The sequence below is a fragment of the Ornithorhynchus anatinus genome, chromosome 11 (genome assembly GCF_004115215.2).
Source record: "Ornithorhynchus anatinus isolate Pmale09 chromosome 11, mOrnAna1.pri.v4, whole genome shotgun sequence".
Classification (NCBI taxonomy): domain Eukaryota; kingdom Metazoa; phylum Chordata; class Mammalia; order Monotremata; family Ornithorhynchidae; genus Ornithorhynchus; species Ornithorhynchus anatinus.
Window position 1 is genome coordinate 3,569,109 of NC_041738.1, and position 27,476 is coordinate 3,596,584.

A 27,476-nucleotide genomic window follows, 5' to 3' on the forward strand; every position below is an offset into this window, starting at 1 on the left:
GCGGCAGAGCCGGGATTAGAACCCACGACCTCGGACTCCCAAGCCCGGGCTCTTTCCACTAAGCCACGCTGTTTAGGGAGGGGCGAATAGCAAGTGCTTAAAAAGTGCAGATCCAAGAGCATAGGCGACGCGAAGGGAGAGGGAGTCGGGGAAAAGGGCTTTAGCGGGGAAGGCCTCTCGGAGGAGATGAGATCTGAATGAGGCTCTGAAGGTGGGGAGAGTGGAGGTCTGGATTACCGGGAGGGGGAGAGAGTTCCAGGCTAGGGAAGGATATAGCCAAGGGGTCAGCAGCGAGATAGACGAGATCGGGGCACGATGTGGCACTAGAGGAGCGGAGGGTTGCGTCGGATGGGCCGTACTAAGAGTTCGGCGAGGTAAGGTAGGAGGGGGTGAGCTTTAAAGCAGATGGGTAAGGAGTTTCTGTTTGATTCAGAGGTGGACGGGCAACCACTGGAGGTTCTGGAGGAGTGGGGAGGCATGGACTGAACATTTTTTCAGAAAAATAACCCGGGCAGTAGAGTGAAATATGGACAGGAGTAGGGAGAGACAGGAAGTGGGAAAGTCAACAAGGAAGCAGATGCCGCAGTCAAGGCAGGACAGGATAAGTGGCTGGGCCGCAGTTCGGATCGAGAGGAGGGGGTGGATTTTAGTGATTTTGTGAAGGTAGAACTGACGGGATTTGGTGGTTGATGGACTATGTGGTTTGGTTGCGAGAGATAAGATGAGAACGATGCCAAAGCTACGGGCTTGCGAGCTAGGGAGGATAGTGGTATTTTCTACAGTGATGGGAAAGACATGGAGAGGACAGGAGTTTAACAGGAGGCCTAGTGGATAAAGTGCCGGCCTGGAAGTCAGAGAACCTGGGCTCTAATCCTGGCCCTTGCCTGTAGTGTAATCTTGGGCAAGTCACTTCGCTTCTCTGTGGATCAGTTTCATCACCTGTAAAATGCGGATTCAGTTCTTTGTCCTCACTTACCCTTAGTCTGTGGGTTGATTTAGGGCAGGGTCAATGTCCAGCCTGATTATTTTGTGTCTAACACAGTGTTTTCTCGGCACTTAACAAATCCCACAGTTATGCTGAGTATCACGGCTGGACAGATCCATTAACTGAAGGGGGGCGGTTGAGGGGACCGGAGAGGAGGAGACCATCAGTAGGTTCGGATCTCCTGTCCGACCACCTCCAGCAGCTGCTGCAGTTTGACGGTGAGGTAATCTGTAAGAGGAGAGATGAAGGAACGAGGGTGCCGGGGGGTATCGGGACACGAGACCCTGAGAGATGCAGCCGACGACCCACCTTGGCCCAGGTTTCCGCTTCTGACGGTAGCACCAAAGGACGGTGGGAGGATGGGGGATGGTTTCCTTTCTGATTAGGGCTACATCTTTTGACACCCCTAACTCTCTCCTCTCCAGCCTCGACTGACCCACGGTGACCCAGGAGGGACCACCCAACGCCCCTGACTCTCCCTTCTCCATCCCTGAATCGACCCCAGTGATCCAGCCAGGACCATCCGACACCCCTGACTGCCCTCTCTGTCCTCGACTCTCCCTGAGTGAGTTGGCATGGGCCACTTATCCAGGGATCCTCCCCAGATCCTCTGACCTCATTACTATGCCTAACTGTTTCACAGTGGGGTGGACTTTGGTGCGTTCACCCCTCACCGGGTAAAGAAACTCTGACCTTTAATTTCCCAGTTCCCCGTCGGCCCCGGCCCCTCGTCCCGCCGGGGTCGGATTCGGGGACCAGAGCTTCCTCGTCCACGTCCTTCCTGATTCTGGAAAGCCCGATCAGTCAGTCAATCGTAGCTATTGAACGCTTTCCGTGTGCAGAGCACTGTACCGGGCACTTGGGAGAGGACAATATAGCGATATAACCCCAGCTCGGCCCCCCGCTTCGTCTGTGTATGTCTAAGTTGAACAGTTCTGACCGGTCCCATCCAAGTCCCCACGCTAAGTGAGCTGCTTCATCTGCCTGACCGTTCAGCAGCCGGGTCTGGAGATCACCGGGGGTCCCCAGGGGGTGATCTGCTGACGGCCGCTACAGTGGGGCCGTAGAAAATGCTCTCCCAGCAGTGGAAAGATCCAAACCAGTGGAATCTTAGTCACTCTGCGGCCACCGTCCTCGGACCGAGCCCCGGGGTGGGGGGGGCGGTGGGGGTCACCCCGCCCCCCGGCACAGGGGAGACAGCTCCACCTCGGAAGCGGAGGGGGAGGGGCGCCAAGGGAAAGAGACCGTTACCCACACAGCACGGACGGACAGCGGGTGGGCAGGGGGCAGCGGGCGGGCCCCGGCCCGCGCGCCACCAGGTAGTAGACGGGGAAGCCGCTCAGGACCGTGGCACAGCCGATGCTGATATTCACGGGATCTGCGTACAGGGACAGTCCCACCGTCAGGAAGCAGAGGATGGAAAAGATGACCGGAATGACCAGGGGCACCTGGGCTCAGGAAGAAAGAAACCAGGCGGTCAGTGTTCCAGCCATGTTGCCTCCTCTCCTCCCTCACCCACCCTCCCTTCCCCTAACAAAGGAGAGAGAGCTAAGACCGCCCATAACCTGCCCAGCCTGTTTGGACCCACAGGGACCTTTGGGGGGTCTTCCCCTTCCTGGGTACCCTCCTGGACCCAGGAGGAGAGATCAGGCCAAAACCTCAATAATAATAATAATCCGTTATTTCTTAAGCGCTATGTGTCAGATACCGTTCTAAGTGCGAGGGTAGATAAAAGTCGATGAGGTTGGACACAGTCCCCGCCCCTCTCGGGGCTCACAGTTTAAGTAGGAGGGAGAATGGATACTGACTCCCCATTTCACAGTTGGGGAAACTGAGGCAGAGAGCAGTTAGGCGACTCGCCTAAGGTCACACAGCAAGCGATCGGCAGAGCCGGGAGGAGAATCCAGGGCCGCCGACTCCCAGGATGGGGTTCTTTCCACTAGGCCGTGCTGCTTCGGGGATGGGACGGGATCGGGGCGCCCCCCCCAGGGTTACCTTGAAGGGCCGGGGCAGCTGCGGGTGGCGGTGGCGATGCAGCACGAGGCCCAGGGTGGCCAGGCCGATGAAGAGCCACCGGGAGAAGCTGAAGAAGGTGAGGAGGGGGTAGACGTCGCCCACGCACACCATGGCCGTGACCAAGGGGAACTGGAGAGGCAGAAGGGAGAGAGACGGCCACAGGAGACCAGTCAAATCCCCTTCCCAGGGCCCCGGGCTCTGGGCCCCCCACGGCTCCAGTCGAGACGTGCCCGGGGCTACGAGAGGGCGAGGTCCAACCCCGGCCAGGGGATCCAGACCCCCTCCCCGGGTACGTAGGGTCAGGCACCCCTCGCGGCTCCGGGCTCCTGAATTGGGCAGGGTGGGAAGGGATCGTGCCTACCGACTATCGAATAGTTCCCGCCTACACGCTTAATTCAGTGCCCCACATACGGCCATCAGTCAACCAATCGACTGTATCTATTGAGCGCTCACTGTGTGCAGAGCACCGTACTAAGCGCTTGGAGGAGTACACTATAACAGAGTTGGTACACGCTTCCCTGTCCACAACGAGCTCACAGTCAAGCGGGTGCTCAATAAATGCCGCCGATTGATTGAAGAGGAACAGGAAAGAGAGGAAGAGGAGGAAGAAGGGAGGAAGAGGAGGGGAAAGGAGGAGGAAGGAGAGAGAGAAGAGCAGAAGGAAAAAGAGAAGAGGGAAGCAGAGCAGGAAAGGGGGAGAAGGAGTTGTCTTGGTGTGGTGGTTGGTCCCAGATGCGGAAGCTGCCGGTCCACCCCCGGCCCGGCCACCGGATGGGCGACTGAAAGGCGATTTGTCAGTGTCTCACGAGGAGGGGAGAGGGAGCTGGCGTTGCGACCCCCGATGGATGCTGGGAAACGTAGGCCTGGCTCGGCCCCGCCAACCCCCACAGCCCGCCCTCCCCCGGAGCAGGTCGGACAACACCGTGATGGTGACCGGGACCCCCCGCCTCACCATGAGCATGACGGCCGGCAGGGGTGTGTGTCTGCGGATGTGGATCATGGAGAAGAGCGGGGGCCACTGGCCTTCCCTCGAGGCCACAAACAGCGTCCTGCAGAGGACGGGAGAGGGGGCTGAAGGCCTGCGCCATTCGCATCCGCGCCCCACGCTTCCGCCCACCGTCAATCAATCAAATCAATGGTGTTTATTGCTCGCTTGCTGTGTGCGGGAGAGTACAATCCAGTAGAGTTGGTAGACACGTTCCCCGGCCACCTGAATAGTACAGAGACGGAGGGGAGGCAGGTCTGAGCACGTCCATAATTTAGATGGGGAAACTGAGGTCCAGCTGGGGCAGATCCACCCCCTGAGGGGGGCCCCCTCTCGGAAGTTTATTCCAAATCTACTCTGAGTTTCCTCCTGTTGCCTGCCCTGCTTCCGAAGAGCAGCCGGTGATTTTTCTGAGGCCAAGAGGCCTTTCCTGACTAAGCCTTCATTTCCTTTCCTCCCACTCCCTTCTACGTCACCCTTGAATTGGAATTTTCACCATTTACTCACCCCTCCCTCAGCCCCACAGCCCTTACGTACATACCCGTTATTTCTTTATTTATATTAACGACTGTCTCCCACGTTAGACCGTAAGCTCACCGTGGGCAGCGATCGTGTCTACCAACTCGGTTATAGCAGCGTGGCTCAGCGGAAAGAGCACGGGCTTGGGAGTCAGAGGTAATGGGTTCGAATCCCAGATCTGCCACTTGGCAGCTGTGTGACCGTGGGCAAGTCATTTGACTTCTCTGCGCCTCACTTCTCTCATCTGTAAAATGGGGATTAAGATTGCGAGCCTCATGTGGGACAAGCTGATTAGCCTGTATCTGCCCCAGCGCTTAGAACAGTGCTCTGCACATAGTAAGCGCTTAACAAATCCCAACATGATTATTATTATAGCGTACTTCCCCAAGTGCTTAATACAGTGTTGTTGCACACAGGAAGCGCTCGATAAATGTGCTCGATCGATTGCTCGATTGAATCGTGCTCTCCCAAACGCTTAGTTCAATGCTCAGTACACGGTAAGTGGTCGATAAATACCACTGACCGATTGATTGATTTTATTGCCGGTGGGTAGCAGAGTCCACACTGTCTTCTCGTGGACTCCCTCTGCCTAAGCAGAAAACAGAAGGTCTCACCTGGAGAAGCCAAGGATGCCCCCGTTCATTGACCCGAAGCAGGCCAGCGCCACCAGGACCGGGACCAGAGAGCTGAGGCCGGGGCAGGCTCGCTGGGCAAAGCTCTAGGGCGGGAAAGGATTCAGGCATAGTGCCCTCCAGCCAAGGGGGCTAAGAAGGGGTTGACCGGGGTTATCGTCTGGGCCTCGAGAACTCTCGCCGTCCCCACTGAGAACGGAAAAGATGCTAAATGGCAGAGCCCAAAGACCACAGGCCGGGGCCCGCGGGGCTATGGAAGTGTTTCAGTGGCTTCCCCGGCTTCCCAGAGTCCCTCGCTCCCAGGGGGAGGGCCAAGACCGAGGCTCACCACGGCCACGGCCTCGGACGCCAGGACCTCCTCGGCGGTCAGTGCCGTGTAGTAGGAGAGGTTGGTCAACATGTATCCGACTATGACGGTGAGGACCGACGCAGTCACAGCCAGGGGGACGGTCCTGGGGAGCAGATGCACGGGCAGACGGACAGGCGGGCGGACCGGGGGCTGGTCGTATCCCCCGGGTTGGGGCCGGGAAGGTCCCCGGGGGCAAGATTGGCAAGGTCCCCTCTGCTTGCCCATTTTGAGGGGCTCTGGGCAGGATGCCAGGGGAGGAAGGGAGACAGCTGGCCCTACCCCTGCCGCCCCCCCGACACTCTCTCTCTCTGTCTCTCTCTCAGCCAGCCTGGTCCCCAGTGGTCCCCTCTCTGCTCTCTGGCTCACTTCCAGGGCCCGGAGAATCCACGTGGCCGGGCCAGGCCCCCCCATGACGGTGCCCATTTCGGTGACGGGCCGAGACAGGACGTGGTGGCTACCTGGCCAGCCCAAGGGCTTAGATCTGACCTCCATCTGCACGCTAGAGTATCCTGGCCTGGACCAGTCCCCAGGACTACGCCCACCCAGAGCTAGTCGCCCTTCCTGTCTCCTCCTCCCACCTTCCAGTTGGCCCGGGGGTTCCCGGGCAAGTCAGTAGCCAACTGGGGAGCGGGTGGGTGGGCAGGACGGACATTATCTCTGCCTCTGGACCCCCCCACCCTTACATTTTCTCCTGGCCTCAGGTCAGGCGGTCTGTAGCGAAAGGAGGCCTCCCGGGGCTCACTCCCCGCCACTCTACGATCAGCAGAGGCCTGTGATCTGCCTAGAACCAACCCAGTTCTCCCCGGCCAATCCGGTGCCCCTTGAAGCTTGGGCTGCCCCCCGCCCCGCGACCCTCCAGGGTGTCCCCCCATCCCCGTCCCCGCCACGGTCCCTCCCCCTCAGCGGTGGGAAGGGAGCAGGCGTCCAGGGCCGGCGGGGGGAGGCGCCATGCTCACCGCTCTGGCCGGACCAGTTCCTCCCTCACGAAGCTGGTCTGGCACCTAGCGAGGCAGACAGGGGTGGACGGTGTGAGTCCCGGGCCGGGCGGCCGGCCACCGTGGTCCGTCCACCCTCCGCGCCCGGCCCGCTTCCGCACCAGCCAGAGTAAGCGAACATCCCGGCGTAGAGAGCCAACGGCAGCTTGTCCAGTGACTGTGCGGAGTTTCCAAAAGCCTCCCGGAAGTTCTCCGTGTGCCCTGTCGGTGGGGGGACACAGACCGGGCCTCACGGGGAGGGAGACCAGCGGGTGGGGGGGCCCCCTCCTCCACCTTGAATATTCCGGCCACCTTGTTTCCTTCCTGGGCACCTGACAATCTCTGGGAGGTGGGGAGAGGCGAGCATCTTTGCCCCCATTTTACCAGAGGAGACCGAGGCCCAGAGAGGGCAACTGCTCGCCCGATGTCGCACAGCAGGCTGGTGGCCGAGCTGGGAACAGAATCCGGGGCCTCCGGCACTGGGCCAAGCGGTTCTAGTTCTTAGTGGGAGTGGCCGAATCGGGGGCGCCTCTGCAGCTCCCCAGGCCAGAAGAGAGAGAAGCGGAGAAACAGTCCGGCCTCGTAGAAAGATCTCAGGCCTGGGAGTCGGAGGACTTCAGTTCTATTTCCAGCTCTGTCACTTGTCTGCCGTGTGACCTAGGACAAGTCACTTCGCTTCTCTGGACCTCAGCTTCTCCATCTGTAAAATGGGGATGCAATACCTGTTCTCCCTCCTCCTTAGACCGGGAGTCCCACGTGAGAGGGGGATTGTGTCCAATCTGATTGTCTCGTATTCACCCGGGGCCCTTGGCACCTAGTAAAAGCTTAACAGATACCAGAGTTTTCATAAACAGACCCCGGCTGGCTCAGCTGCTGGTCGACCCAGAGTCCCGAGTGCCCCCCGCCTCCCCTCCGTCCCATCTCAGCCACCTCCGTGGGGTCCCACTGGGAATAGGGAACTGGGGCCGGGAATCCGGGGCCCTGCTCTCCGGGTCCTCCCGGCCCCACACCCACCCTGGGCCAGGAGGAAGGTCCCCGGCCCGATGATGAGGGCGAGGGCCGTGAGCTTGACCACGGACAGCACGGACTGCAGCCGCGCGCTCCAGCTGACGCTCCAGCCGTTCAGGGCGAGCACGGAGTCTGGAAGACGAGAGGAGGAGTCCGCCTTGGGGCCGCGTGGCAGCGGTCGGTCAGGGTGGGCTGGGCCGGTCAGGCCTCCGAGGCCGCCCGGCTACCGGCCAGGGCCAACGGGTCCTCGGTTCCGGCCATCTCGTTCCCAAAAGCCCCCGGGCCGCCCGGCTCCGCTGAGGAAAGAAGAGCAGCGCCGGCCTGGGGAATCTCTCCCGGCTCTAACCCTAACCGCCCACTGACCCATCGGCCGGGGTTCCCGGGGGTGGCCCCCAACCCGCTCTGCCATGGAATGGTCCATCCTCCCACCCCTTGGGACGCAGCGCGGGCTCCGGCCCGCTGCCCGCCACCCTTCTCAGCCCAGGGCGTTGTCCGACCCCCAGGTCTGAGCCCCCAGTCCGAGCCCCAGGTCCAAAGTCCTGGTCCGAGCCCCAAGGTGGGCACGGGGAGGGGGCTGTCCGGAGTCAGCCGGAGAGTTGGTGCTGAGAGGAGACAATCGGGAGAATAAATAAATATCATCGATTAACCGATTGATAGAACAGAAGATTTTGAAGTCCTTCCCTCAGAATGTCACGGTCTCCCTCCTCCTCTACCCCTACCTGCCCCACAGACCCTCAACATTCCCTTCCCCAACCCCCCTCACCCCCGCACCAGGCCGTCATACCCGTTAGCCCCGGGTTCTAATCCCGGCTCTGCCACCTGTCTGCTGTGTGACTTCGGGCAAGTCGCTTCCCTTCTCTGTGCCTTAGTTACCTCAGCTGTAAAATGGGGATTGAGACTGGGAGCCGTATGTGGGACCGGGACTGTGTCCAACCTGATCACCTTGTATCTAACCCAGCGTTTAGAACAGTGTTTGACACATAGTAAGCGCTTAACAAACACCATTAAAAAACCAAAAAAACAAAATACCCTCCCGGGCATAACTCACAAAACCCCAGCAGTGCGGCAATCTTCACAGCGGGCAGGGGGGTCGGGCAGGGGGCGAAGAAAGGCTCCAGGATATAGCGTCCAAATGTTAAACAAACCACTGCGCTGTTGGCCGGCCTGCGGGGAGGAGAGGGGATGGAAGGGCCCCAAGGGGCCGGATAGCGTAGGGGGCCTGGCGTCGGGGTGGGGTGGGGTGGGGTGGACGGGGCAGGAATCTAGAGGTCCAGGCCATTTGCTCACAGTTCAACTGCGGACAACACTGTGCGGCGGGCTTAGTTGGCAGGGAGAGGGGAGAGTCAGGGTTGTTCGATGGTCCTTGCCGGGTCCCTGAGGAGAGTCAGGGATGGAGCGGGGAGAATCAGGGGTGTTGTTTGGCCCGTGTGGGGTCAGTGAGAGATTCAGGGATGGAGGAGGAAGAGTCTGGGGTTTTGGGTGTTCGATGCCGGGTCAATGGGGGAGAGTCAGGGATGGAGAGGGGAAAGCGAGGTGTGCGGGTTGGTCCGTTCTGGTTCAGTGAGAGAGTCAGGGATGGAGGGGGGAGAGTCAGGGTCCTGGATGGTCCGTGCTGGGTCACTGGGGGAGAGTCAGGGATAGAGAGGGGAGAGTCAGGGGTGTTGGATGGTTCACCCCTAGTCAAGAGGGATGGTTCTCAGGCCGGCATCCAAGACGGGATTCCTCCAAAGTCCGATTCCTCCAAAGTCCTGGGCTGGTGTAAGGTATGTGGTGGGGGGGTGGTTGGAGGGGGAATGTGTGTGTGTGTGTGTGTGTGTGTGTGTGTGTGTGTGTGTGTGTGTGTGTGTCCATATGCACATGCTGGGTATGTATAATGGTGTTTGTACACGAACAGCTTCACATGTTGAATATGTGTGAATATGTGTGGGTACAGTGGCTATGTGTCCTGGGCACACGGACTAGCGGTCCACATTGGGTGTGTGTCTGCATACACCAGATATAGGTGCTGGTTGCGTGCATGTTGAGTGTGTGCCTGAGGCCTGATCCACCAGCTCTTTGCCTCTCTGAACCCTCTCCAGCCCCCACCTGCAGCCCCTTGTGGTACCCTGACCCAGCCCCCTCTAGCCCCCAGCCCCATTCCCCAGTCTCCTCCTGCCCCCGAACACCGTCGGCTCCCCCACCTCCCCCAGCCCCAGCTCCTCACCCCAGTTCTCCGTCTCCTCCTGTCCCCCAGGTCTCGTCAGCTTCCCCACCCCTGGCAGCATGGACTAGTGGATAGAGCACCGGCCTGGAAAGAGCACGGGTTCTAATCCCAGCTCTGCCACTTGCCTGCTGGGTGACCTTGGGCAAGATATTTCACTTCTCTGTGCCTCAACTGCCTCATCTGTAAGATGGGGATTGATTGTGAGCCCCCTGTGGGACAGGGACTATGTCCAACTTGATATCTACCCCAGCGTTCACTACAGTGCCTGGCACAGAGTAATCACTTAGCAAATACCATAAAAAAGGTTCCCATCTGCTGCCCACTGAGTCCTTTCAGCTCCCCCAGTCCTGTAAGCTCCAATCTCCTGCTGCCCTTCCTGCCCCGCCAGCCTCACAGGCCTGAACCTTGCCCTCTGCCAGGATCCACAGGAAGTCCCGGCTGCCCCAAGATAGCGGCTTTTTGAGATAGAGATTAATTCCTCTTTTCCCAAGGACTCCCGGGGGGCTTCCTCAGCCGGGGGGGGGGGGGTGAAGATAGGCTCAGAGCCCGGCTCCCCCACCAGGCCCCCCCCCACCAGCCGTAGCCACGGCTCCTCTGAGCCGGAGCACCTGATGGCGAAGTATTCGGCCCAGAGGAAGAGGAAGCTGGGCAGGGGGCCGAGGGTCTCCAGCAGGTAGGTGTAGTGACCTCCAGACTTGGTGATCCGGGTCCCCAGCTCTGCGTAGCACAAGGCGCCTGCGGGGAGCGGAGGGGAGCGGCGTCCGGCACCTGGCCCGACTTGGTGAACCCGAGGTAGAAGACACGTTTGTGTCCGGAGGAACCTCCGGGGCACTTGTGGGGAGAGGCCGGTGACCACGTCCCACCCCGCAAGCCTCTGGGTCACTCAGAGTCTCCCCGGGAGCCCCCAGTGCAGGGTAGCATCAGGATGTCCTCTAGACATAAGCTCGTTGAGGGCAGGGAAAGTGTCTACCAAATGTTACACTGTTCTCTCCCAGTGCTCTGCACACAGTAAGCGCTCAATAAGTGCAAATAATTGCCCAAAGGATGGCGGGGGGACAGACGGATGGGACAGGATGGGCAGCGGGGGACGGACGGTGGAGGGATGGAGGACGGGAGGGCTAGACAGGGGATGGATGGCGGGAGGACAGTGAGAAGAGAGCGGGGGGACGAGTTTTCTTTTATCATCTGCTCTGCTTCTCTCATTGACTCCCCTCTAAACCAGAAGGACGGGGGCCAGGGGGCACCCCCTGCGTGGGAGGTGGTTCATTCATTCATTCAATCATATTTATTGACCGCTTACTGGGTACAGAGCACTGTACTAAGCGCTTGGGAGGGTACAACACAAGAAAAAACAGACACATACCCTGCCCACAGGCATTAATATAAATAAATACAATGACAGAAATGCACATAAGTGCTGTGGGGCCGGGAGGGGGGATGAATAAAGGGAGCAAGTCAGGGTGACGTAGAAGGGAGTGGGAGAAGAGGAAAGGAGGGTGCGGTCAGGGAAGGCCTCTTGGAGGAGATGGGCCTTCGATAAGGCTTTGATATACGGGAGAATAATGGAATAATTGAAGGTGGGTGATAGCGGGGATGGATCAGATGGATGGGAGGGGAATCTGAGGAGGGCAGGCATTTCAGGTGAGCCTCACAAGCGTGTGGGGAGGGGTCCAGTCTCAATAACAGTTTTGGGGGTTCCCTCGCCCTGGGCCCAGCAGAGATCCTTGTGGTTGCAGTGGGACCGACTCCCCTCAAGGGACACACAGACAGATGAACACGACCCCCGAGACGGATTACTTGGGGTGAGGGAAAGGGGCATAAAGCCGAGGCTCCTAGGTGCCGGCCACCCTGCCCCGCAGCCCAGGGGATAACCAGTTCGTCCCCCGGGGGGTGAAACCGTGCCTGTTGACTGTCCACTCTCCTGCTATCTTTGCTTTTCCTGTTTACCTGTAGTCGTTCCTCTCCCCAGCATCCCCAGTCTGGCAACGACACCGGACGAAGGCCCCACCCCGGGAAGGGCCCAGCCTGCAGGGGCCCAAACCGTCCGTCCGTCCGTCCGTCCGTCCGTGGGCCAGGCCAGGATGGGACTGACCGGCACCCACCGAGCAGGGACAGCAGCCCGCAGGCCAGCCAGACCACCAGGGACAGGCCGACGCTGCCCGAGTGTCTCAGCACGCCCTTGGGCGCCACGAAGATGCCACTGCCCACCATGGCGGCGATCAGGAGCGCACAGGCGCGAGGCAGCGTGATCTTCCTCCTCAGGAACACGGCCCCCACCATCTTCGGCCCCCGGCACCTGCAGGATGACTCTATCAGCCTCCTTGCTGACCTCCCCCTCCTCTCTCTCCCCACTCCAGTCCATACTTCACTCTGCTGGCCGGGTCATTTTTCTACAAAAACGTTCAGGCCACGTTCCCCCACTCGAGAACCTCCAGTGATTCTCGAGAACCTCCACCCACCTCAGCATCAAACGGAAACTCCTCACCATTGGCTTGAAAACATTTAATCACCTTGCCCTCTCCCATCTCACCTCACTGCTCTCTTACTACATCCCAGCCCGCACACTTCACTCCTCTAATGCTAAATCTTCTCAAATACCTCGATCTATCTCATCACTGACCCTCATCCCCGTCTTATCTCTGGCCTGGAAGACCCTCTCTCCTCTTATCCGTCAGACAATTACTCTCTCCCACTTCAAAGCCTTAATGAAGGCCCATCTCCTCCAAGAGGCTTTCCCTGACTAAGCCCTCTTTTCCTTTTCTTCCACTCCCTTCTGCATCACCCTGACTTGCTCCCTTTATTCATCTCCCTTCCCAGCCCCACAGCTCCTATGTCCATATCTGTAATTTATTTATTTATGTTAATGTCTGTCTCCCCCTCTAGAATGTTAGCTCTCTGCGGGCAGGGAATATGTCTGCTTATTATTTTGCTCTACTCTCCCAAGCTCTTATACAGTGCTCTGCACATGCTAAGCGTTCAATAAATACGACTGAATGACTGACTGCAGGAGGCATAGACCGCACAGGTCTGTCCATCCAAGCACCTGTCTAACCAGCCACCCATCCATCCATCCGTCCACAGGGCTTAGCTCTTCTTGGGACCTAGAAGAGGGGCACAGCTCCAGTCTCCTTGACCCAGTTCTGCCAGTAGGGAAGCAACATGGCGTAGCGGATAGAGCATGGGCTGGGGAGTCAGAAGTCATGGGTTCTAATCCCAGCTCTGCCACTTGTCTGCTGTGTGGCCTTGGGCAAATTCCTCCACTTCTCTGTACCTCAGTTACCTCAGCTGTAAAATGTGGATTAAGACCTATGCAGGATAAGACTGCGAGCCCGTTGTTGGGTAGGGATTGGTTCTATCTGTTGCCAAACTGTACTTTTCAAGCATTTAGTACAGTGCTCTGCACACAGTAAACGCTCATTAAATACGATTGAATGAATAAATGCATGACAGGGACTGTGTCCAACCCTATTTGTTTGTACCCACCCCAACGCTTAGTACAGTACTGGGCACAGAGAAAGCACTTAACAAAACCATAATTAGTTATTATTAGATGCAGGGGCGGTGACGTCCGTGAGGAAGGTGGATCGGACCGGCTGAGATCCTGAAAACTATCCGGTTGTCCGACCTGGGCAGAGAAGGCAGCGGGGGCAACCATGGCAACCGCCTGCCTGGTTGAGGTACCACGGCACAGCGTTGGCACTGCGCTGCTGTGGTCACTCGACACTTAAAAAACCTCTGGATGCACTTTGCCGTGTGAAGCACCCCTGCCCTCCCGCTGACTTCTTGCACTCTGGACGCCCATAGGAACACGACCGGCAGAGACGAGAACACCTTCTAGACTTTAAGCTCTCCTCCAACTCCATTATATTGCACTCTCCCAATCGCTTAGGACCGTGCTTTGCACACAATAAGCGCTCAATAAATAACATTAATAATGATGATGTCACATGCCCTAGAATCTATTCCTCGGCCCAACCTCTCAGCCCTGTAGTTTCAGTACTAAGGATGTCTGTCACACTCCCCTGGAGACTCCATCATCACCCATTTAGTGAGCGCCTGAGGGGTGTGAAGCACTTACTGAGCACTTCGGGGAGAGGTGAGAGCGGCAGGAGCGAGAAACAGGTTTTCTGTCCTCAAGGAGACTGCAGTCTAGTGGGGTGGATGGACAGACAAAAGCTCTTTACAAAGAATGGGGGCAGGAGGAAGATAGAGGACATAACCCGAAGCAGGACAAATGTATCAGGATGGAATAGCAGAACGACTCAATGTCCAAATAAAAATATACATTTAACTTCAGCGTTTAAGAAGTCGACCCCCTCCACCTGCACCTCCCACCGGATCACTTCTCACCTCCTAAAAACATTTGCGCCCACTCTTTTTCCCTCCCCGACTTCCGTCTTTAACCGCTCAGTTCTCTGCCTTCGAACACTCCCACGTCTTTCCTCTTCCAAAAAATCTTTCTCCGCACCCCATCACTCCATTCAGGGATCGCCCCAGCTCCGTCCTTACCTCTCCCGTCCGAACGTCTTAAATGGGTCGCTCACACCCGCTGCCTCCACTTCCTCCTCTCCAACTCCTTCCTGAACCCTTCACAAGCCGTCCTTCTACTCTGACTCCCTGGCTCCCTTCTTGGTACAACTAAGAGAGGCGTCTCAGTCCGAATCCTCTTTGACCAATCCGCTGCCTCTGACCCTGTGGACCAACCCCCTTCTGAAACACCATCTAAACTCGGGTTTTCTGACACTATCCTCTCCTGACCAAGCCTCTCCCTCCTCTCCAATCCCTGAATTTTATCCTTTATTTATTTGCTTACATTACATTAATGTCTGTCTCCCCCTCTAGACCGCAAGCTGGTGGAAGGCAGGGAATGGTGTCTACTAACTGTCAGAGTGTACTCTCCCAAACGCTCATTACAGTGCTCTGCACACGGTAAACGCTCAATAAATATGATTGATTGATCGACTTAAGCCCCTCCTACCTCTCCAGTGCCCGCTTTCCTCCCTGAATCCTTCTCTGCCTCTTCCTCTGCCTCCCACCCCCTCCCGCACAAGGCTCTGAGCTGGCTCCTCCGCTCTTCTCAATTTACACCAATTCCTTGGGGAGCTCATTAGATCTCACGGCTTCAGCTACCCCCTCTTCGCGGCTGACTCCCCAGTCTACCCCTCCGGCCCGACTTCTCTCTTTCCCTAAAATCTCGCAGGTACTTCAAGCTCAACAGGACTCTCCGGTGCAGCTTAAAGGAACAGGACAATCCCTTCCTGCCCTCGGACACCTGCGTTCTTCTCGTCCACTCTGTCCCGCTCCCCTGTCATCGCTTTTCCCTGGCTGGGCCGATCAAGGCCCTCTACCCCCTGCCACTGTCCTGTTTTGCTTTTGTTTAAATTATTTTGGGGGGGTAAGGGGGGGGGGGTGACAGCATTGGAAATATCCAGAGAGGTTTGGACAGATCCATGAGCAAGTGAGACCTCACTGGGTCACTGGGGTAGAGTCAGGGATGGAGAGGGGAGAGTCGAGAATTTTAGATGGTCTGTGCTGGGCCACTGGGGGACTGTCAGGAATGGAGAGGGGAGAGTCAGGGAAGTTGGGTGGCCTTGCTGGGTCACTGTTGGGAGAGTCAGGGATGGAGAGACAATGACTCTCCCCTCCTTTAAAGCCTTATTGAAGGCACATCTCTTCCAAGAGGCCTTCCCAGACTAAGCCCCACTTTTCCTCATCTCCCACTCCCTTCTGCGTCACCCTAACTCGCCCCTTTTGCTCTCCCCGCCGCCTCCCAGGCCCACAGCACTTAGGTATATATCTGTAATTTTATGTATTTGTATTGATTTCTGTCTCCCCCCCAGACTATGAGCTCACTGTGGGGAGGGATCGTCACCGTTTATTGTTGTAGTGTACTTTCCCAAGCGTTTAGCACAGTGCTCTGCATACAGTAGCTTGATAAATGTGATTGAATGAATGAATGAATGAATAAACGAATGGAGAGGGGAGAGTCAGGGGTGTTGGTTGGTCCGTCCCCAGTGCTGAGGAGGTGAGGTTTCTGGAGGGCGTCCAGCGCAGGGTTCCAAACACCTTGATGAAGTTGGGAAGAGCCCTGGGCTGCACAGCTCGTGAGGCCGTGCCCGGACGCGCTGTGTCCGCGAGACCAGGTTATGACCGGGGGAGTTTCTGCTGAGGATTTGTCCCGCTGCAAAATTATTGCTGTGGAAATTTTAAAAATTCGGAAAAACCCTAAGGAAATCTGTTCTCGCACTCCACTGTCAGACCGGCATTCACTGTCCCCTTTGCCCTCCTCCCCATCTCTCCCACATCTCCTTCCGCCCCCACACCACAGCACTTATGTATGTATATCTGAATTTTATTATCTGTATTGATATCTGTCTCCTCCCCTCTAGATCGTGAGCTCATTGCGGGCAGGACTTGTCACTGTTTTTTGTTGCAGTGTACTTTCCCGAACACTTAGTGCTCTGCGCACAGTAAGCGCTTAATAAATACGATTGTATGAATGAATGAATGAGGGGGAGCTGTCAGAAGGGACTCTCTGGGGTTTGCGCTGTCTTCTTGCCTCCACGCCGCTGCATCCTCCCCTGCCCCAGTTCCAGCCCAGCTGGCCCGCTGGCCCCTCGACCGAGCCACAGGGTCGCCCCCGGCCCCGCCGGGCGCGGCCTGTCCGGCAGTGGCCTGTTTCCACAGCTGCGGAGTCACATGGCACCGACCCTCGGAGGTTCCCACGCGCCCGGCCCCGCCGCTTCCGCCGCCGGGAGGTCTGTCCGGTCCCCGGCCCGGCCGAGCCGCCGACCCCCGGCCTCCTCTCCAGCCCCACCCGGGGTCTGATCCCACCTCGGTTCCCAAACTGGTCCCTAATCGGCGTTTTTCGGGGCGGTCCCCTCTTGAGGGTGGACACCCGACCTCGTCTCTGCGGCCGGCTCCTCTAGCAGCCGTTGAAGGAGACTCCGGGCCGCCCAGCCCTAAAATGTCCCCGTAGCTTGCTGCCCCCTTCGTGACTCGGATTCAGTGCCCCAAAAGATACGGGGATAAAATGGTACTTGTTAAGGGCTTACTATGTGCCAAGGGCTATTCTAAGCGCTGGGGTAGTGGTTGTTGTCTTACGCGGTCGAGTCGAGTCCGACCCAGGGCGATGCCACGGACTGACACAGTTAATCGGCTCGGACCCAGTCCCTGTCCCTCATGGGGCTCACACTCTTACCCCCATTTTACAGATGAGATACCTGAGGTACAGAGAAGTGAAGTGACTTTCCCAAGGTAACACAACAGGCATGTGGTGAGGTTGGGATTAGAGCCCATGACCTTCTGACTCCCAGGCCCACGCTGCTTCTCTATATTCCCACTGCAGCTGCCAGGGCCTCTTCCCTGATTCCGGGGAGGGTGCCCCTGGCCCTCCAGCTGGGAAATCTGCTTCCCCAGGTGGGTCCCCCCTGGACTGCCACCGATCCAGGTCCTCCGGATGTGGCCCTCACACTGCCCGGCTCCAGTCTGGTCCGCCCTTGGCGGTGGTGGCCACGGTGTCCATGGTTACCAGACGTGGGGCTGTTGGTTGGGCCCGCTGCCCACCCCCCTACCAAGCGCAGGGCACCCCTTCGGGAAATTCAGCGGCACCTGGACCCCCCGGTTTCTCGTGACTTTACTGCCAGTCCTGGGGGCACTGGGGCAGGAGTCAAAAGTGGCCCGTGCCACCCAGTCTGGTCCTCACTCTGGCCCGCCTCCAAGGTCCCGAGGCACAGTGTGACCCCCAGAAGTTAGGAGTGGGCACTGCCACCCAGAGAGGTCCAGGCAGGGCCCCGGGTAACCCGGCGAGGCCCTCTGATCTTCCCCGGGGGGCACCGCCACAGCCAGCGGGGCAATCCCATTTTCAGGACTCCAAAACGCCTGCCCCTCCCCACCTAGCGCGGGCGGAGGGCCTTGGGGAGCAGGTCGATGGGGCGGCTTTGAGTGGGGGAAAGGGCTCGAGGCCCCTGGGCCACCATGAAGTCCCAGGCCCTGTTTGATCGCAGCCCTGGCCCCTCGGCGGGGGGCGGGAGGGTGAGGGACAAGTTTGGTGGGAGCTTTTGAGACTTGTTGGCTTTAATGCTCTGTTGTTCAGCTATGAAAACAACCCACCCAACTGGACAAACAGTGGGGGCGGGGGCTCCTGGGAAAGGAGTCAGAGCAGTCCACATGAGCCCGCTTCCAAAGATCCCTGCTCGGTGGGCTGCTCGGCCCCAGGTTGTTCCCTCATCTCCAGATGTGGGAAAGGGTCTGCAGGGTGAAATACTTGGAAAAGGCTCAGGGGCAAATATCCACGGGGAGGCTTTCATTCATTCAATTTATTCAGTAGTATTTATCGAGTGCTTATCGTGTGCCGAGCACTTTACTGAGCGCTTGGGAGACAACAATTTAACAATAAACAGACACTTTCCCTGCCCACGATAGCTTGAGAAGCACTGTGGAGCAGTGGATAGAACGCGGGCCTGGGGGTCGGAAGGATCTGGGTTCTAGTCCCGGCTCCGCCACTTGTCTGCCTTATGACCTTGGGCAAGTCACTGCACTTCTTTGTGCCTCAGTTACCTCATCAGTAAAAATGGGGATTAAGACTGTGAGCCTCACATGAAAGGGGGACTGTGTCCAACCTGATAACCTTCTACGTATCCTAGTGCTTAGAACAGTACCTGGCACTTCGTAAGTGCTTAACAAATATCATTATTATTAGGGGGGAGACATACATTAATATAATGTGGCCACTGCTCAGGGAGGTGGTACTGGAGCTGTGATGCCCTTCGTCTGTTAGGAAAACGTGCAGTCAAGAAAGGGCACCCTGACCCAGTGACCCAGTGTGGACCATCGGACACCCCGACTCTCCCCTCTCCATTCCTGACTCTCGCCGAGTGACCCAGCCCAGACCACTGGCCACCTCTGACTCTCCTCCATTGACCTGGAACTCTTTTCCCCTCCAAATCTCCCAGACCACAGCTTTCCCCATCTTTAAAGTGCTAAAGAGAAAGAAACCTCCTCTAGGAAGCCTTCCCTGATAAACACCCACCCAAGGCGCTTAAATACCTTAACCTCACAGTACCCTCATAATAATATCATTATTACTATCACTACTCATGTACCCAGATTTATTTTAAAATATTTATATACCTGTACATTCAGTGATTTCTTCAGCTGTTTCCTCCTGATGGGTTGGTGTGGCTTCCTCCTCTTCATAATAATAATAATAATAAAATATGGTATTTGTTGTTACCTCATCTGTCAAGTGGGGATTAAAACTGTGAGCCTCACGTGGGACAACCTGATCACCTTATATCCCCCAGCGCTTAGAAGAGTGCTTTGCACATAGTAGGCGCTAACAAATACCACAATTTGATTTTATTTTTTAAGCACTTCCTATGTGCTAAGCACTGTATTGTTCCTTCCTCCGGCTTTCGCAATCCGTAAATCATTTTTGCCTGTCTCCCCAATTAGATTGTAAACTTGATGGCAGGGAACCTGTGTCTTGCTACTGAACCATCCTAAGTACAGCGCCCAGGTCTCAGTAGACGCTCAATAAATGCCACTGATTCATTGAGTCAATTAGTGCTATTTATTGAAGGCTTACTGTGTGCAGAGCACTGTACTAAGCACTTGGGAAAATACAGTATCACAGTTAGTCGATGCATTCCCTGTCCATAAGGAGCAAACACTCTATAAGATGAGTGAGTCATTAAAATAAATGGGATATAGACGTTAATCCTGTGGGGATGAAGGTGGGGTGGATAAAGGGTAAAAAAACCAAGTGCGAGGACTGAATAAATCCTGGTTACATTGTTCCATTCAATCATATTTATTGAACGCTTACTGGGTGCAAAGCACTGTACTAAGCTGTTGGAAGAGTACAATATAACAATAAGCAGACACATTCTCTGCCCACAATGAGTTCCCAGTCTAGAGGGGGAGGCAGACATTAATATAATTAAATTACAGATATGTCCATAAGTGCTGTGGAGCTGGGAGCGGGGGTGAATAATGGGAGCAAGTCAGGCCGACCCAGAAGAGAGTGGGAGAAGAGGAAAGGAGGGCTTAGTCAGGGAAGGCCTCTTTGAGGAGATGGGCCTTCAATAAAGCTTTGAAGGAGGGGAGAGTCGCTGTCGGATTTGAGGAGGGAGGGCGTTCCAGGCCAGAGGCAGGACGCGGTTGAGGGGTCGGCAGTGAGACAGAGGAGTTCGCGGTGCTGCGAGAAAGGTTAGCGTTAGGGGAGCTAAGTGTGTGGGCTGGGTTGGAGTAGGAGAGTAGTAAGGAGAGGTAGGAGAGGGCCAGGTGACTGGATGCCCTAAATCCAATGGTGAGAATTTACCTGCTGATAGCCAGAGGCAGTACCTGAGGTGTCTGTCTGCCTATGTAGAGAACATGCTATCCCAGAGGGTTGAATTGGGGGCAGGGGGTGGCTGGGGGTTCACTTCCCCATTCATTCCTCAGATCGGCTGCCGGATTGGGGCTCAGGGGACCAGGCACCAGCAGCGTGGCTCAGTGGAAAGAGCCTAGGCTTGGGAGTCAGAGGTCACGGGTTTGAATCCCGACCCTGCCACCTGTCAGCTGTGTCACTGTGGGCAAGTCACTTCACTTCTCTGTGCCTCGGTTACCTCATCTGTAAAATGGGGATGAAGACTGTGAGCCCCACGTGGGACCACCTGATGACCCTGTGTCTACCCCAGCGCACAGAACAGTGTTCTGTACATAGTAAGCGCTTAACAAATACCAACATTATTATTATTAATATTTCACCCATTACTGGAAGGACCCGGTTGTGAACTAGGCTCTTCCCCCACCCTCTGGAACTGCTGCTCAGAGCCCCCTCCGTCTCCGACTCTCCCTGCTGCCCGAGTCCCTCTCCCCAAGCTCACATCTCTCTCCGCCTGGCTCTCCTGACCAAGCGGCCAGTGGGCCCAGGGAAGGAGGGATAGAGGGAGGGAGAAGTGGGGGGAAAGGCAGTGGTCTCCCAAACTAGCCCCGTCCCTGAAGAGCAGAAGGGAAGGGCAGGGAGGGCAATACGGTGCCCACTGGTTTCTAGCCCCATGAGCTTGAAGTATGAGGTCAGGGCCAGCCGGCCAGCCACAGAGAGCGAGTCTGCCACCCGGAAACACTTACCTCCTTGGCCACCGTTGGCATACGCTTCCTGGACTTTCCGGCACGGCCCCGGGGGATCTCGGGCCCCGAGAATGGCCGTTCCGCTGTTTCGGCGGCAGCAGTGACGACCACCTCCGCGTTCAATGGAGCCCCCACGGACCCTTCCGCTTCCGTGAGCCCCGCGGCTTCCACCCTGCAACCTCCACTCCTCCGTGGCCATCGAGAGGGTCAGAGCTTCTCCCGGCCCCACAGCCAAAAGGTTTCCCGAGGGCAAGAAGGAGCCCTACACCCACGATGGGGACATCGGTCACTGGGTTACCAATGACCAGATGTCCAGGTATGGTCATTTCCACCTTCTTTTCCCCTCTGGCAGCCTGCCCTAGGGGTGGGCACACGGGATCTGCAGCCTTTCTTCACCCCTCCCTCAGCCTCACAGCACTTAGGTACATATCCAGCATTTATTTATTTTTATGGTCAGTCTCCCCCTCTAGACTGTAAACTCACTGTGGGCAGGGAATGTGTTTTTTTCCGACTCTATCACGTCCCCAGTTCTTAGTACAGTGCTCCGCATACTCACAGCTCGATAAATATCACTGATTGATGGATTGATTGGCCGACGGCCAGGACCCACAGCAGGTTGCTGGAGTCGGAGGCCACGGTGGAGGCGGGAAGTAAGGAAGTAAGAATCCGTCGGCAGGTTAAGGGGCTAGTGGAAGGGACCCGGTCTTTTCCCAGGAAAGAAAATTGAGTGTTTCCCCCCAAGGCGGGAAACTGAGGTCCACTTAGAAGGGGGAGGTTTTCTCCTCTGTTAAAGGGGAGGGGTTACAGGGACGCAGGAGGAGGGGCAGGGAAGGAGAGGACTTTTGAGAGGGCACGGATTGCTTTTCTGTGACTTCCCCCACGCACTGCGGGGGTGGAGGTAGACGAAGATGGGGATCCAGTCAAAGACAATGAGACTTCTGTTGAGAAAAGCAAGAAGGGGGTTGTAAGTAGAGCTTGTTTTAAGATCAAAGGCTAGAGGTTTAGGCCCGACCTTGCTTTTGTGGTTAAACTGCTGTGCGTCCGCACGTGTGCACTTACAGGAACAGGAGCAGGATGGGTGCAGGGGTCACCGGGAGATCTGGGTAGGTGCTGCTTGGCCAAATCCCCTCAGGCCAAGATGCTGCTGGCTCTGAGAGCCCTGAGTGGGGGTCCCTGGCTGAATGGAAAGAGCCCGAGTTTGGGAGTCGGAGGTCATGGGTTCGAATCCTAACTCTGCCACTTGGCTGTGTGACCTTGGGCAAGTCACTTAGCTTCTCTGTGCCTCAGTGACCTCATCTATAAAATGGGGATGAAGATTGTGAACCCCACGTGGGACAACCCGATTACCTTGTATCTACCCCAGCGCTTAGAACAGTGCTTGGCACATAGTAAGCGTTTAAACACCAACATTATTATTACTATTATTAGTGTTATTGTTTGGAGCCATTACCTGAGCCTCCAACCCCCTGCTCATCTGCTCGTGGAGGGGCTGAGGAGAGCTGCTCCAGGTAGGCAAAGACTGGGGTGTTCAGGGATCACCAACGCCCCACCTCCCCCCCATTTATTCATTCAATCGTATTTATTAAGCACTTGCTGTGTGCAGAGCACTGTACTAAGCGCCTGGGAAAGTACAATACAACAATAAACAGTGTCATTCCCTGCCCCCAACGAGCTCACAGTCTAGAGGGAGACAGGCATCAATACAAATAAATACAATTGCAGATATATTCGTAAGGGGTGTGGGGCTGGGAGGCAGTGGGGAGAGCAAAGAGAGGAAGGTCAGTGTGACGCAGAAGGGAATGGGAGATGAGGAAAAGTGGGGTTTAGTCTGGGAAGGTCTCTTGGAGGAGGTGTACCTTTAATAAGGCTTTGAAGGTGGGGAGAGTTACCGTCTGTTGAATTTGAGGAGGGAGGGCATTCCAGGCCAGAAACAGGATGTGGGCCAGAGGTCGGTGACCAATCTCCCTGCGCTCCCCCACCCGCTCCGGCAAGAGGCCCCTTCAATAGGAAATTGAGGGCCGCCGGGCCCCATTTTTGACCATCCGGTCCCCGTCCCCACCTCCAGGTTGGAAAACGTGATCCAGGCACCCCCTCACTTTCTGCGGATTGGGAGAGTCTCCCACAGGACTGACCACAATTCGAGCCACTGCATCACTCTGTTCGAGAAGCCTTAAAAAGCCTTCAGATTACTCTGTTTTTCCAACAAAGGTACTGAGCGCTTACTGTGTGCTGAGCACTGTTCTAAGCACAATATAGAACAGTTGCGAGACCCACTTCCTGCCCAGGAGGAGCTTAGGTCTAGAGGGGGAGAGAGACATGAAAATAAATTACTGATACGTATTTAAGTGCTGTGAGGGTGAAGGTGGGGCAAACGCCAGGTGCTGAAGGGCAGTGCTGATGGGAAAGTGAGTAGGGAATAACGAGGGTTGAGTTCAGAAAGGCCGCTTTCAGATATGATTTTAGTAAGGCTTTAACAGTGGGGAGGATCAGGGACGAGCAGGAAACTTCCAGCACTCAGTACAAGGCTCTGCACGCACTAAGCGCTTAAAACCATTACTACTACTAGTATAAGCTCCTCGTTGGCGGGGATCAAGTCTACCAACTTAGTACTGTACTTTCCAGCTGTTTACTACAATGTTCTGCACATGGTAAGCGCTCAGTAAATACCACTGAATGACTGGATCACATCCCCAGGAAGCCTTGAGTAAGCCCTCATTTCCCAACCCTCTTCACCCTTCCCTCCGCAACTCCCGTGCAGTTGGGTCTGTCCCCCTTAAGCAGTCTGGTTTCCATCCCGCCCCGACTCCCTCAACACTTCCGTACATACACTCTGCCATTCTCCCCCATCGTCAATTGATTTTAATGGCCGTCTCCCCTCATTAGAAGGTCAGCTCCTTAAGGGAAGGAGTATCCCAAGCTGCACAGAGTAAGCACTCAATACAGAGTAACGTACTGCATTTTGATCTGTGACCTTTGGACATTTGATATCCGCCCCACCCCCAAGGCACCTAGGTACACGTCTTTAAATTACAGATTATAAATTATTTATTCATATTAACGTCTACCCCCCCCCCCGCCAGACTGAAAGCTTGTTGTGGGCGGGGAACATATCTGCTAATTCTGTTGTATTGTGCTCCCCCAAGTATTCCGTGCATAGGAAGTGCTCGATAAATACGATCGATTGAGCAGTGATTGACTTGACCGGACAGTTCAATGTGGAGTTCGAAGAGACGTCAGAGCCAACAAAAAGACTCTCGGTCCCAAGTCTTCGGGACCGAACCGAGGTTTGTCCGTCGCTCGAGACAGAAAAGAAAGCTCCGTCGTCGTCATCGGGTGGGAGAAAATGTGTCCAAGCTAGCCCAGGTGGAGGAGGAGCAGGGCCTGGGAAAGAGTCGAGACGCCACGGGGCGAGGATAAGTTTAGGGGGTTCGGGACTACTTGCCAGGTACCCAGAGATTCTGCTCCCTCTCCTAACTGGAGAAAGGAGAGTCGTCATCCTCCGTGTGCGAGGCCACCCTCACCTCTTCTCCGGTGAGCAGATCCTCAACCCCGGTCACCACGGGTGGGCTGCAGGGCTGAGGCGTCCAGTGCCGGCTCGCTCCGGGATCTGACCCTTCGCTACTAGCCATCTGGCCACCCACACCTCTGGCCCCTTCCCGGCTTCAAATGGAGATGGTCTGCCTCTGAAGGGCAACCCCGCTGGCCCTTTTAATTTTGTGAGTCCGAAGGTGAGAGCAGCAGGTGTGCCCGCCATGGTTCTCCTGGGAGACCTGGAAAGGCTTCACTCTACTGAGGAGGAGGGGAAAATTCAGTCTCGTTTCAACGTTCTGCTCCATTAGTGGAGGAGTGGGGTGGGGAGCCCAGTCTGACAGGAAGCTGAGAATTGAGGCCTTGGCCAAACCGGTGACCAAATTCAGATCCTCTAACAGTGGGCCTTCCGGGCTTCATCAACGGGGAGAAATGGCGGCTGAGTGTGGGAAACTACAGGGCCCGGGGGAGCCCGCGGGGTTGAATCAGGAGACCGAAGAGAAGCGCGGGGCGGGGGAGGGAAAACCAATGAGGACGGAAATCGAGTTCCGCAATGTTTTCCCTCCGGCTGGCTTACGTCCAGCTTTCAGGCACCGGAGTGACCGAGAGAACAGAGAGTTGCGCCCGAGTGCTAAAATCAACAGAAAAGTAATACAACTTTTTTTAATTTCAATATTTAAAGTACAGAAAGCGGAAACTAGGAATCCCAAATACAAATTCAACAAGCCACTCGTCCTTCCCTAGAATAACCAATGTGAGCTACCTGGAAACATACAAAGGAAAACGGGAACAAAATAAATACTGTACATACACTTTCCCTGCCTGCAGGCAAAAGAGGATGGGAAATACTGTTACGAATGCAAAAACAACGCTCTTAAAGCCGCAGCATCCCATTTCCCGGCCAGGACCCTCAGTCGCGACACAGTAGTGTTTCTGTAAGAAAGGAAACACGCACACATGCACACGCTCGCTCACGCACGCGCACACACACACAGACAGCCATTTTGAACAGACAAGACACCACCGCCCCCAGACACCCAAAGTAAGAAAGGATAGCGAAAGCCGACTTGGGCGTGAGTATAAAAAACAGAGGGGGAAAGACAGACAGGCCAGCGACACGTTACTACAAAACTAGTACATACTCCCGGCCGACGACTCCGTGCCCGATCGAGTCGACACGTTTCAGAGACAGAAAACAAACCCCGCACGATACCCGCCGAAGCTCTGTCAACATCGGACAATTCACAGCAAGAGGGAAAATTCGGATTTAGAGAATCGCTTAAAGTGAACCCTTTCGTTTTCTTCCCACGGCATATGGCTTAATTTCTATTCAAGGTAGAAAAGGAGTCTTTTCCCAAGGCCCCGCGGCTGGCGGAAGCGAGCCGCGTCTCCCAGTCGGCCCGACGTCAGGGCTCCGCCTGGGCCGGGGCGCCCGTCCCCACCTCTGCCCGCGGATGAACAGAGGCGGCGGCCTGTAGTCCAGCCTGCCCATCCCCGAGAGGGTCTCGCTCTTGGCCGGCCTTCCTCTGTGAGGGAGTCGTGGCCCGGGGGGAGGAGACCAGACAAGCTTCTTCTTCAGAGCTGGGAGGAAGAGTGGGGGGTCTGGGTTGGGGACGGGGGATGGGAGGGGGTGCGGAGGGGAGCCTCCATGGGCCACAGCTTTGCTGCTGCCCGGGCTCCCCGCTCATGAGGTGAGACAGACAACAGTTCATCCCTGGGTTATTCTATTCCTGCAAACGTTACGTATTCCAGCATTTGGATCGGGAAAGCTGAGGGGAAAGCTGAGGGGAGGAGGACAGGTGGCGGGGTGGGGGCGGGGAACAAACGTGGCCATTCCGAGGCGACGGACGGACGGACGCAAGAGGTCACAGGTTGCATAGAAACATTGCTTGGAGGTCATTAAAGGCTGCCTGGTAGCCAGGACGGATCAGCAAAGCAGTGCACAGAAGAGAAACTTACTGGAAGGTAATGAGAGCGTTCCTCAAAAGTCTTACCATTTCGGTGAGTGGCTCGTTCAGGCACCAAATCTCGGTAAACTGGGAAGAGCGTGGCTAGGGGCGAGGGGGCTGGGGGGGAGGAGGAGGAGGAGGACGGGGCTGCGAGACAGTCACATAACGTGGGGACACAAGCAGCACGACTCAAATGTCTCAACACGGTTGACGCATTCGAACAAACTCCAACCCGCCTCGGGTTTGCGTCTGCCACCTACGACGCCCAATCGGTCTCCTCCGGCCACGGTTTAAATCCGAGCTCTGCTCCTTTCGTTTGGTAAGGGGAGAGCTTACTCTCCTTTCCACAGATCTGCTTCTTACTACCACAGACATTTATTTTTCAAATAAAACGGCTCACAGACAGAGCCACAGCAGCTTTCTAAACAGCTTTAGCCCTTTCGTCAACCTCCCACCTCCCTCCTTCTCCCCCCAACCTTCCGAGAACACAGCCCACAACACCCCACGTTATTTGGGCGTCCCCATCATCTCCTCGAAGCCAAACCCGGTCATTTCTCCATGAATTAAGTGGGTGGTGGTCTTTCGGGCGTGTCCGTTCTATCAACTCTTATTTGTGCTCTCCCAAGCGCTTAGTAGGGAACTCTGCACGCAGTGAGCGCTTGATTAATACGACTGAATGATTTACACCGCTGGCTTTTTTTTTTTTGGCCCCCCCCAAAAGTGGAGGGTTGATTTTCACTCTTCCACTGAGATACTTCCTTTAGTGACATATTAGGGGAGAGCTAAAGGAGAGATGGCAGCAAAAGGCATCACAATTGCTATGGAGGTTGGGTGGAGGGGGAGAGAGTGGGGATAGGGTGGGTGGAGAGAGGCTGTTCTTCACCAAAAGCAAACCAGGGAATCGAATCTGGTGGGCTGCCCTCATCTTCCTTCCATCCCTCCCACCTCAGGCACGTGCAGCTGCAGCCATCTTCCCTACTTGCCTCCCACCTGGCCCTTCCTATCTAGAGAAGCAGCGTGGCTCAGTGGAAAGAGCCCGGGCTTGGGAGTCAGGGACCGTGGGTTCTAATCCCGGCTCCGCCACTTATCAGCTGTGTGGCTTTCGGCAAATCACTTGCCTTCTCCTGTGCCTGTTACCTCATCTGTAAAAGGGGGGTTAAGACTGTGAGACCCACGTGGGACAACCTGATTACCTTGTATCTACCCCAGCGCT

General features: G+C 56.2%; 1 protein-coding gene across 1 annotated transcript; it reads right to left on the minus strand.

Moving 5' to 3' along the window:
• Positions 1-1,070: 1,070 nt before the first annotated feature.
• LOC100082194 (cystine/glutamate transporter-like) lies at positions 1,071-14,312 on the minus strand. The gene is made up of 14 exons (XM_029074592.2): positions 14,181-14,312; positions 13,750-13,820; positions 11,774-11,967; positions 10,280-10,406; positions 8,517-8,632; positions 7,475-7,600; positions 6,583-6,682; positions 6,443-6,487; positions 5,466-5,589; positions 5,120-5,223; positions 3,954-4,050; positions 2,981-3,130; positions 2,241-2,433; positions 1,071-1,213 (listed from the first exon to the last, which is right to left on the minus strand). Exons 3-14 carry the CDS (start codon positions 11,949-11,951, stop codon positions 1,149-1,151), a joined length of 1,425 nt encoding a protein of 474 aa, XP_028930425.1. The 5' UTR covers positions 11,952-11,967; positions 13,750-13,820; positions 14,181-14,312; the 3' UTR covers positions 1,071-1,148.
• Positions 14,313-27,476: the final 13,164 nt, after the last annotated feature.

Coding starts and splice junctions, on each gene's coding strand:
- LOC100082194 (XM_029074592.2), bottom strand. CDS start 11,951: ATGGTGGGGGCCGTGTTCCTGAGGAGGAAGATCACGCTGCCTCGCGCC. Junction 10,407..11,773: donor CGGGCTGCTGTCCCTGCTCG/GTGGGTGCCGGT, acceptor CGCTCCCCGCAG/GCGCCTTGTGCTACGCAGAG. Junction 6,488..6,582: donor ATGTTCGCTTACTCTGGCTG/GTGCGGAAGCGG, acceptor CTGCCTCGCTAG/GTGCCAGACCAGCTTCGTGA.